This window comes from Mastigoproctus giganteus, chromosome 8 (genome assembly GCF_048544385.1).
Source record: "Mastigoproctus giganteus isolate SK-2022 chromosome 8, ASM4854438v1, whole genome shotgun sequence".
Taxonomy (NCBI): Eukaryota; Metazoa; Arthropoda; class Arachnida; order Uropygi; family Thelyphonidae; genus Mastigoproctus; species Mastigoproctus giganteus.
Window position 1 is genome coordinate 142,067,674 of NC_143582.1, and position 11,541 is coordinate 142,079,214.

At 39.4% G+C, this 11,541-nt stretch overlaps 1 protein-coding gene across 1 annotated transcript in view; it reads right to left on the reverse strand.

Annotated features, from left to right (window-relative positions):
• The window catches only part of LOC150081864 (substance-P receptor-like), a 132,171-nt gene extending 130,894 nt beyond the window's left edge, over positions 1-1,277 (reverse strand). Inside the window, exon 1 of the mRNA XM_090380349.1 lies at positions 392-1,277. Coding sequence (XP_090236475.1) covers positions 392-1,183 — 792 coding nt within the window. The 5' untranslated portion in view covers positions 1,184-1,277. The remainder of the gene's footprint in view (positions 1-391) is intronic.
• Between the last annotated feature and the right edge of the window lie 10,264 nt (positions 1,278-11,541).

Here is an 11,541-nt window from a genome sequence, read left to right on the forward strand (position 1 = left end):
ATTTAAATTCTATCACTTTCTATCGATAATTGTAATTCATTCGCACAACTAGAATGCAATCATCAAAAGAACGTTTATGTAAGCGAGATAAATAACATATTAGGAAGAAATATTAATACACTCGTAATAAATTAAAAGGAATTTTCTAATTGCTATTCAAATTAGAAAATTCCTCAATTTGAATAGGCTATGCAGCCTATTCAAAAAGAGTTATTTCTATTAATTAGCATAATGCGGTATCATAAAAAAGCAGAAGACATTAGTCTTCTGCTTTTTTGTGATAGCCGCAATATTAATTTTATCACTTGAACGTATTAGTTAAACTTTTTTAATTTTTTATGGGTACCTTTCTCACACATGTACGGATTTTCATATCTCAAAAAAAACGTACCTTTTTCTTATTTTTCGAAATTGAAGCGTCCCTCTGTTGCTGCGCATTCCCCGGTGTGGTGGTATTCCTCAATCGCAGTCCCATTCTGCAGTACGCGTAACTGATAATACAAAGTGGTATAAAATACTGAAGGGACACCAGCATGTGATTATAAGTTTTCCATATTTGGAGAGGTACTCCGACATTGTCACAAATAAACTTGGTCTGGTTGGACCCTTCAGAATCGCTAACCACCCGTAAGGCAACAGCATATGGAACGCCAGCTATAGCTGAAAAAGTCCAGATGAAAAGAATAGCGATTTTTGTTCTAAGTTTACTTGTGCGAGCTTTAAGGGGATGCATGACAGCGCGATATCTATCCAGAGCGATAGCGGTCAGAGTAAATATACTCACATTCACTGACAGTACCTGAACGAAAGGACAAAACGCGCACATAAACTTCGGTAACACCCATCGCTGTAGTAGCGCTGCCTGGAACTGAAAAGGTATCGAAAACAGGCCAATGATTATATCAGCGAAGGCTAAATTGGCAATGAAGAAATTGGTCACCGTCTGCATTCGTCTGCTCGTGCCAATTATCCACAGAACGCAACAGTTGCCCACCACATCTACGATGGAGATGGATCCGTAGCAGAAAGAAAGAAGGACAATGATACTAACGGGAACATCGTAAAGCTCGTCTTCGAGAGTGTTGTTGATGGAAGGAAAGTTCAGTGATCTGTTGAATGTTTCGGTAACTTCGTCAAATTCCAAAGTGACAGAAGAACTGAGATCAAAGTGGTCTCCATTCATGCTTTTGCGCTTTTATCGACCGCAAACACGAACTATACCCATAGTTTCTCGCCGTGATAACAAGTCACGAAAGAAAACTTTATGTCGCGCGCATACTGCTGGCACCACGTAACACGCACTAACCTCTGAAGACGGACACCCACAGAATAATGCATCCGCGGCGGGAGAAACGCTGGTGCTGCCGAGTAGCGGCTTAGTATCGAAATCGAAGTGATCGGTGAGACTTTATGGCAAACGTGTCAAGTCCACGACTAAGTGCCATCAAATTTTAAATGTTCATAGCCATACATGGTGGTAGTTAAATAACGTTTCAATTAAAAATCCAGAAATTATCTTAGTTACAAGATTGATACTTTTTTTTTGCACTTTTTTATACGCCGAAATGTTTAGTATATTTCTTTCACCAATGTCACATTCGTTTGCGATACATGCGCAGTACTAGTGTATAATATATCGTTTATTGGCATCATAAGTTCCCCTCAACCTTTATTTTATTTCTCAAGTGAAGTAACTGTAAAGCCCAGATAGTGTGCGTTTGCTTAAATTAGTATAGGGTTATGTTGATACGTCGTTTAGCTGCCAATTTCCCCCAAGGGCCTGCCCTAGTGGATAGTACAGTTGGTAGAATCGCCGTCCTCCCCACACCGGGTGGAAAAGACCTTTCAAAATCGGGTTTTTGTTTATTTTTATTAATATCATTTTATTTCCACATCAGTGGGCACCCATGGATTTTTTAGTTTTCGAGAGTATTTAAATTCTTTTTACAGCTATCAACTCGCGGTGAGTTTAGTTTCGAGAGGATTTCCTCCTCATTAACATCAAGGAGGTCACTCTGAGATGACACGGTTTGATGAATTTAGAGTTCTTGTTGTGGGATTTTCTAGCGCAAGGGCTATATAGGCATATAAGGGCTTTTCTAGCGCAAGGGCCATGGTTGATATCTTAGATTCAAACAAGTTTCTTCAGATATATTATGAAAATGAAAGGTGCTTTATGAAATGCCGCAAAAGGTACGAGTCGGACATCGATATTGACAAAACATTAGAGTATTGTAGAAAACTTTGCATCGAAATGGACGATAAACAGGATGCTCGAGCGAAATGCGAGGAACATGTTCAAAGTGCAATCGCAGAGGATGCTAATAATAGACTTCAAGAGGACAATGATGATATTGAAATGATTTCGCCAAACTCGCTATCCGCTGTGGTACGTCGGCGAGAAAATATCATGACCAGCGACGATTACCGCAAGTTGGTTCAAATGACGAATAGAGAACAACGCGAGTTGATGCTTGAAGTTATACATCGAATAACAGATCGCGCTAACACAATACAGCTTCAAATATTCTTTACTGGTCCAGCAGGCTGTAGCAAGACGTTTATCTTGAAAACTATGATGGAAACTTACAATCGCTTAAGTCAGGTGCACAACTCGCTTAACAACGCGTTCGTCGCCTGCGCGTGGTGGGTGGGTGGCCGTAGCGATCAACGGTAAAAAGGTAAAGTGTAGCCATTATCAACCCACTGCAGGATGGAAGCCTCCTCAACAATTCATGCTACAGTTCATTTGGCGTTCAAAGTTGGTATGACGCGAATACATGGTGGTCTTCCTCGAGAAACTTTACACCTCTATCATAACGCGTTTCAAAAACGTTCAAGCAGTATTCATCAATGAAGTTGGTATGATCGGAGCTGACATTTTGCATACGATCAACGCCAGACTGCAAGAGATCACCGGAGAATTCGATCGAGAGTTTGATGGTTTAGGTATCATATTTTGCTGAGATTTGCGTCATTTGCCGCCAGTGAATGCAAGGCACATATTCAAGTCTCATAAGAATTCCATCGATGGTGCAATTTTGTAGCAGTCTCTCAGTTTCTTTCTACTGGTTCAAGTGATGAAACAGAGTGGTGTTGTATTCTCCGGCATATTAACTAAAATTGGAAAAAGCGAAACGTTAAACGTTGAAGAAAATTAGTTAATCGGAAGTCAATTTAGAACAGGAGACTTTGTCATGGAACAAGTACCAGATGCTATTCGTTTGTTTGGTTTTAAGAACAATGTTGTTCCATATAACGTTTGAGCGTTGGAAGGAAACACCACCATCGATTGTACAGAAAACTCCATCAAATGAGCGTAGCAAAGACCGGAGGTTTGCCATACGTATTGCATCTATCGACTGGAAAACCTTACATGATCACTACAAACATCGATGTTGAAGATGGGTTGGTCAATGGAACGATCGGAACTTCCACGCCGCCCTGGAAGAATCATATATGATGTAGCTACCTCGGTCACAAAGTGCTGCCAGACGGTAACAACTTTAATGCACAGGGAAAACTGCCTGAAAATAAGAGATGCTTTAGCTGAATATGCTTATTAATGAAATTAAGCAAATTAAAGCCATAAGTAGTTGCAAATAAATTCACTGTAGTGAACCAGCCTTCTACCATAGAACCCAACCTTCAAAATGGCAAAAGAGATACACCAAAAGAATACAAGGTACCAGCATATTGTGATGTCAACAAAGTATGAAACAATCCACTAATCAGCTCAACAGCAAAGATGATTTCAGTGAAGATAACTCACCCAAACCTGCATCTAACATCACTGGAGATAGCCACTCAAAGACCGCTCAGGTGGCCCTCTCTACAGTATCGAGCCTAAATAATACCAAACCTAAAATGTTAGAGCAGACAATCCATACTGGAAAGAGTCCATCAATGTAGATGGACTATATCGATGGACTCTTTCAGATTTGCAGAAGTAGTCACCAGCCAAAAAGATGATCATAAAATCCAAAAGATTCCACCATCAAGGCTTACAAACTGCATGCATTCCCTGCCCAAGTCTCATCTCGCCGATCACTGAAAAGAAACCGGGATGATATATTCGACCTATCAGAAAATGGAACGTGGAAGACAAACAGGAAAAACAGATGGCACACAACACTCCACTAAGGGGAATCACTCATATTCATATACAATATCAAAGCGGTCCAGACTCGTGGGCAAATCTTTGTTTCTCGGCTGGAACCAACTACTAAACCAGGCAGCATTAAGGCCATATTTGCAGAACTTCACAGAATAAATATTGATGTGAGGCAGAGAAGAACTAGGTACCCAACATACGCATCTTTCATTCTTACCTGCCACCCAGAGATGATGAGCTGCGTGCTGGATCCAAGGCTATGGCCCCCTGGAACTCTCGTCAAACCCTTCCTAGACCAGACGCCAAGAACCGCGATAAACCACCAAAATCATCATCAAATGCAATAACCATTAAAGCTGCCAAGCCAAAGAAAGGCAGAAGAATTAAAATGAATCTACTGCGAACAAACCTACTATAGGAAACAAACTGTCCACATATAAATCAATCCAACTACCAGCCGTTTATGATATCAATCCCCCAAGGCTGCAAACCTGTCTCTAATATCCCTGTACACATCGCAACGCACAGTAGACCAATGCGGATCCAAAAAAGAGACTTGCCACACGTATGAACTCCGATTGCTATGGCTACCACAATTCGAATTGTCTTTCAAAATGCAAGAAGTATTCGTAACAAGCTAGACACTGTCGAACAGGTTCTACTCTCGAAAACCCTAGATATTCTCTGTATAACTGAAACGTGGCTTGCGAATGGGCAAGACTCCCTTGCCTGTGCGTCTCAGGCTGGTTATCAGATGCTCTGCTCCTCCAGAGTGGATCGTAAAGGAGGGTGAGTCGCAATACTGTACAATACATCTTTTCATTGGTACATTCTGTGGTAACCCAATCCCTTGCATTTGAAATTGCCATGGTGTCCCTGAAGCTCAACACTTACATGACAGACATAGCAACAGTATATATTCCACCAGGCCCAAACACTGATATCATTGAGGATGTAATCCATTTGCTAGTGAATAACCTCCACGCCTCTGCTAAGCACATTGTTTGTGGAAATTTAAATCTTCCACCTACTCTTGCACATCTTAGTTGGACGCTCATTAGCAGTATGGATTCACTGGATTCACTCGTTAGCAGTATGGATTCACGGGATTCACTCGTTATCAGTATGGATTCACGGGATTCACTCGTTAGCAGTATGGATTCACGGGATTCACTCGTTATCAGTATGGATTCACAGCCTTCTCAACTGCCACCCCACGAGAGGATCCAATCTCTTAGATTTGGTATGCTCCTCAGCATCATGTGACCTCGAAGACAATCCTCACAATCTCTTTCAATCCGATCACGAACCCATTGCCATACTCCTGCACCACTTTCTCGTGGTGTGGACGAGTACCCAGAATGAACTGTCCAGGTGACGGATGCTTCCGGGTAGCCAAGCGGCCAGACATAACAACAAAACATGCACACTACTCACACAAACCTACACCAAACACATTTCTGGCCCTTTTAGAGAGTAGCACTGTTTTTGAGAGTAGCACAGTTTTTTGTCTACCGGAAACTCGGGTTTCTCGTCCAACAAAACAGAAAATCGACCTCAGAACACACGCAATTTACAGACAATATACACGGAGCAATATGTTCTTAGTTGCTAATGCTAGTAAAACCCAATAACAACAACCTTCCTGGTCAAGTGTCCACCGGAAACAATTGAGCACACACTGACGCACTGCCCAAAATAGCAATTATTCACATTTCTGTCCGTTTTACAGATTCCTATAATGTCGCAGTGTATCAAGGAAGATTTTAACTAACATTTTGATTCCGCTTTACGTAGGATACTATACATGTCTATTTCCTTAGCAACCACAAAAGGCACTGTGGTTACTATCATCATCCTGTGTGGGGAAAGGGCCTTGATGAAATCCATAAAAGACGTAAGAAACTTTAATGATTTTTTTTCATACTGTTGCCGAATTAGGCAGTCTCCAGCGAAAACAGCAAGGTCTTCCTTCGCAGAAACTCGGGGTTCTTTCATCCAGCAAAACAGGCAAACCGATCAGAGATATCCACGCAATTCATACTGGGGTTTATGAGTTACCGCTGTGATAACCCGCAACTTAAAATGTTCGTTTGAGAGCCCCAGGTTGCACAGTGTTAGAGTTCTTGCTTTCTTATACACCACGAGGAAAAATTAAATTCCCGAGTCGGAGTTGAAAATTATTTCCTGCCGAGATAGAAGGAACCATAATGGATTAAATTCGGATAATACTGTATCCGAATTTTATGTTCTCACACCTGTGAGAACACAGGGTGTTCTCACAGGTGTGAAAACACCCTGTGTAAGGGTCTTCTCACGGGCCGAATGGTATTCTCTGTGCTGAAAAACACGGAATAATTCACGAGAAAAATCCTAATTTCTCCGCCTGAATCAATTAACTAAAGTCCCGACTGAAGACGCGTTTAGAAATTCCTCCGATGTACGACAGCAAATGGCGAAACCACTATATTGTCACCGAGTGGTATGCATTCTATGACTACATATTCTATGGTTGGTTGCATGTTCTTCTATATGAAACCCCTTTGTGACGGATTCGTTGAGCATAATATCTACGATCATGTTCTATGTTCACTTTTGGCGATTTCTTACTATCTACACTGCAGCAGTTCTTATGGAGGTTCTTTGCAGGTGGTTGGCCACATGATCGAGATGGTCATTACCTGTTCCATTTGCCACATATCTTTGAGTTCCTCTTTTAGGTCTGAGTACTTCCTAATCTTTTCCTCGTATGTATTCTGGAGGTTGTTGGTGTTGGACACATCTATGTTGAACAGGAAGGCAGCCATTTCCTTCTTGTCGATGATTGTTATGTCTTGTCCCTTATTATGGCCCGGACCCAGTATAGTCTGTGAGTAAGGGTCTCTAGTACGGCTTGAGGCTCGTACTTGTAATACGGTAACCTTTCTTTGACAAGCTGGTATTTTGTCACTTATTATTAGTTTATTTATCCACAGAAACGCGGCCCACCCCGGGACGGCTATGTACCAAGAGGGTATGCTATTTACAGACTGAGGTACGAAGTACCACATGTACAATTGACTACACGTGCAGTACATGCGGGCTTGATCGGGGATATTTACGGAATTTTGCCTATAAATGAAAGGTTGAAATAATATACGTTTGAAAATTATAAATATAGTCTGAAGTTAAACAAAATAATTTGTAATAAAGCATTATTGGTCAGGTACAAGTGTCCATCACAGATTCATCAGCCGATAGTAGTTCTCAAGGTTTTCTTTTGGTAGCACCCTTATCTTCAGAAAATTATCTAGATGGATGCCCAAAAAACTTATATGGATTGATGCCTAAAACCATCTGTCTACAACTAGTGTTGCAAATACTTGGTTAAAGAGGAAATCACTGCATACAATTGGTTTATTGGGGACAGATTCTTACTTTGAATCCGGTGAAATATTTTTAGGATCAGCTAGTACTGGATCAAGAGACTGGCTGCTAAGTGGGAGGGTGTGCTCAGAAAAGCACCGACTTTCCTTTTTCACGAGTTGCCTTCATATTGTATCACGTTTAAATCAATGGCATCAGTAAAAGGTTAATTTGTCATTTATACAGTTAATGAATGAGACTGCTATGACATCTGTTTCCGATATAACGGATTCCTATCAGACAGCAAGTAATCGTCCCTAAACAAAATTTCCTGACAACAAAAACCTAAAGGATTAAAAGAAAACCTTCCTATTTTTCATCCCGGTTAGTAGACAAACTCATATAGAATACCTCACCGATTTCAAATTAAATAAGTACGGTGTATAATACTTTAAAAATAAAAATATAATATAATATAATTAACTGAATTTAAATACTTTCGGCAGCCTTTATTTCTGCTGAATATAATGGTTCGCCATTCAACTCAAAGAATGTTCAAGGCTTCGATATGGCAGTTGTTTTCCAAGTGGAAGCTCCCAGCCAGCACTTTTGTTGGCACGTTTCACAGAAAGCTAAGATGAAAAATATTGGTCGAAGAAGTGAAAGAGGTATCTCTTTCTTCTGAGGAGTATTTGTGTTAACAAAAGAAAGTGTTTCGAGTTGAGAAGCGCTCTAACAGACAAAAGATATTAAATTCATCGCATCGATTTTTGTAAGATGGAGTAGCGTTGAGCTGATCGTGTTGAATTTCATTATAATTATATCGTGTAAACGCAAATTTAAGTATAATTTAAACTATCTCGAATTATTAAAGTTTTGTTAGGAAGCAACAGAAAAGTTGTATCTTGGTTTTATATAAATGCGAAGATTCGTCTAATTGCGCGGCTAATATTCTACACAGTCAACTACAAAATTACACAGTCAACTACAACTACACCATTATATTTTTAACGTAAAGATCTTTAAATTACTGATTATGCCAGTATATAGGAGAATCTCTTATGAGAAAATATCCCAAACGTTATACTCGACTACTGCCACTAAATGTCATGCAGAAAGATGTTTATAATCACAGAGCGCAAAAGATCGAAATAAATTGAAATCACGATAAATGTCCTCCAAAAAGTATTAGAAATTCATCGTTAATAGCGCACCATACGTTCGCAATTCCACTTAACATTCGTTACAATGGAACGCATTATTATCGGTCAACAGCCCTACATTCTGGATTATCAGAGATCCATTATAATAACAAGCAGGAAGAACGGTAATTGCACAACCGCGCAAATATCAAACAGCGAGGTTCGCCACCGCGAGATAGCAAAGCAAAGAGTAGTGTAGGAAAGGAAGATACGAATAGTTTAATTATTTTTGTTTAAAAAAAAAAAATCGTGTGGGAGCCGTTCGGCAACCTAGCGGAAGGATACATAATTTATAGTTTCGCCTCTGTAATAACATAAACAGATGCTTACCACACAAAGCGTGTGATTATAAACCACTTTCTTTGTGTAGGGCAGTAGCTGATATATGCTTTGCATTAAATAAATAAATATCACCCGGAATATTAATTCAACTACCCGAGTGAATTGCATCTGTTCTCTGATCGATCTGTCTGTTTTGCTGGACGAAAAACCCGAGTTTCAGGGGTGGGGGGAACTTGCTATCTACACCTGATACCGACTAACTCAGCCGCAGAGTGAAAAAGAGCCCACAAAAGTTCCTTTCGTCATTAATGGGATTCGAACCCGGCCGGTTTTGGGTACGACGGTGACGATTTCACTGTGCTATCGCGCAGGCGATATATGTTTTGCATGCTAAGTGCCAAGGTAGCTAATGCCATGAGGCGTCTGTGTACTGCATTTACTGCGTGCATTCTCCGGTCGTTTTCCTTGTTCGCTGCACGGTCCTCTGTGTGAACATGTGGAGATGTGGACATGCGTTGTGTCTTATATAGAGTTGCCCTAAATGTTCGTTCAACTCCGCCTTGTTACTCTGTGATGATACACAAAACTCTGTAAAAAGGCAAGAAATGAATACAGTGATTTGTTAGTGCAGTACGCGTGTGTGTTGTTTAATTGTTTCTGGCCACTTAGCGATCACCAAGAAGGATGCTTCCTAGTACCCGTCCACGCCACGAGGAAGCGGGCCACGACTATGCCTACTGTGGACTAAATTCCGCACCCACAAGCAAAATCATCCTCTTACCTATGCACTCTTACGCCTACTATACTCTAATACATTTGGACTTGTCTATTGCATAATTATGTTTTTAGGGTTGAGGCAACCCAAGAATCTGACTTAGAAAACTTGATTCTTCACCAAAATTAGAGAAAATATGTACCAGTCACATCCAATGGCAGTTACCTAGCTGGCATTCACCTCTGTATTCTACCCTCAATTTGGTGTCTTGTAGTTTGTGTGTGTGTGTTTGTGTGTGTGTGTGTGTGTGGTAGCCCAACTTGTACAAACTTCTATACCCACTTGGATGTACCACACTCACCATTCATTCTAGGGAATTCATCACTTCAGATGTGGTGAATTCTCTAAAATGAACATTGCAAAAACAGCGCATGACAATGTAAATGTAAACTGCAGCCATTACCAATCCATTGCAGGATGGAAGCCTCCTCAACGATTCACGTTGAGGGAAATGGACCATAATCTTCCACGCTGGTCCAATGCAGATTGGCAGATCGACCGTATTTATCAGTCAAGGGATTGAACCCCGGTCTACTCGAGGAGCGTGTGCTACTGCACCACCGCTCCTGACCACTCGTGTACGGAGGTATGCACGAATAAATGGAACTTCATACCCGAACCGTTCGGGTAAGCGCGCTCAGTCAGTTTGTCAAAAAAGGTAAAGGTAGATGTCACTTAAGTCTACGCTTCTTGTTCCAATGAACTGTTTTTTTTCTTACTGAACGTGCCAAGCTGCTTAATTATGAAAAATGAGCGTACGTCAAGATTTATAGCCGCTTAAAAAAGCAAAGTATGAGAACCGTGCAGTCTCCGAACTGGAAACATCTCATCCAAAAAAGTAATCTAACTACGCACACAAAATAATAATGTACCAAAATAATAATGCACAATAAAGAATTGGAAAACAGAAGAAAGAGTAAATGCATTTTACTCTTTCTTGAGTAAATGAAAATTACTCAAAATGATGGTTGCCGATTCCAGTATCTGACCTTTCATAAAACAAAACAAAAAAAAAAAAAAACACGTTTAATTTAAATTCTAAAATTTTACTGTAAACTCTAGAATCTATAAAAATAATACAGTGCGAGTGGTTCGAGGCACCATGCACGAGTGGTCCAATAAATAAATAATAATAATAATAATAATAATAATAACAATAAATAATAATAATAAATAATAATAAATAATAATAACAATAAAAAATAAATAATAATAACAATAAATAATAATAATAATAAATAATAATAATAAATAAATAAATAAATAAATAATAATAATAAATAATAATAACGATAAAAATAAATAATAATAACAATAAACAAATAAATAATAATAATAAATTAATTAATTAATTAAGGAAAATAATAAAATTTCAGAAATTGTCTTCCGATGTAAAATATTACTCACCAAACCCGGTTGAATCACTTCTCAAGAAAACAGCCAACAGAAGATAAAAACCTCAAGAAATTCCAAACTATACGAAAAATATTGTAAGGATGTGGTAGGGAGGGGACGACAGCATACTATAATCTCTCTCAAGTAACAGCATTTCAAACTGCATGATTTAGTCTGTCCAAGGTAGACAAAAACTATTTTGGCTTGATAAATTAAAAACAACGTAATGAAAGACTTGAATATAAAAGACTGCTTTAATAAGCCATTGTAAAATGCTTAAAGTTAAAAAATACTGATAAAAAAATAATATAGTAAAATGCTAAAAATATTAAAGTGCTACGGTGGACACACGTGAAATGAGCTTTGAATATATTGTGAAATGTAATCGTGACAATACCGAGGGACAACAGTTCCCCTAGTGGCAAAAC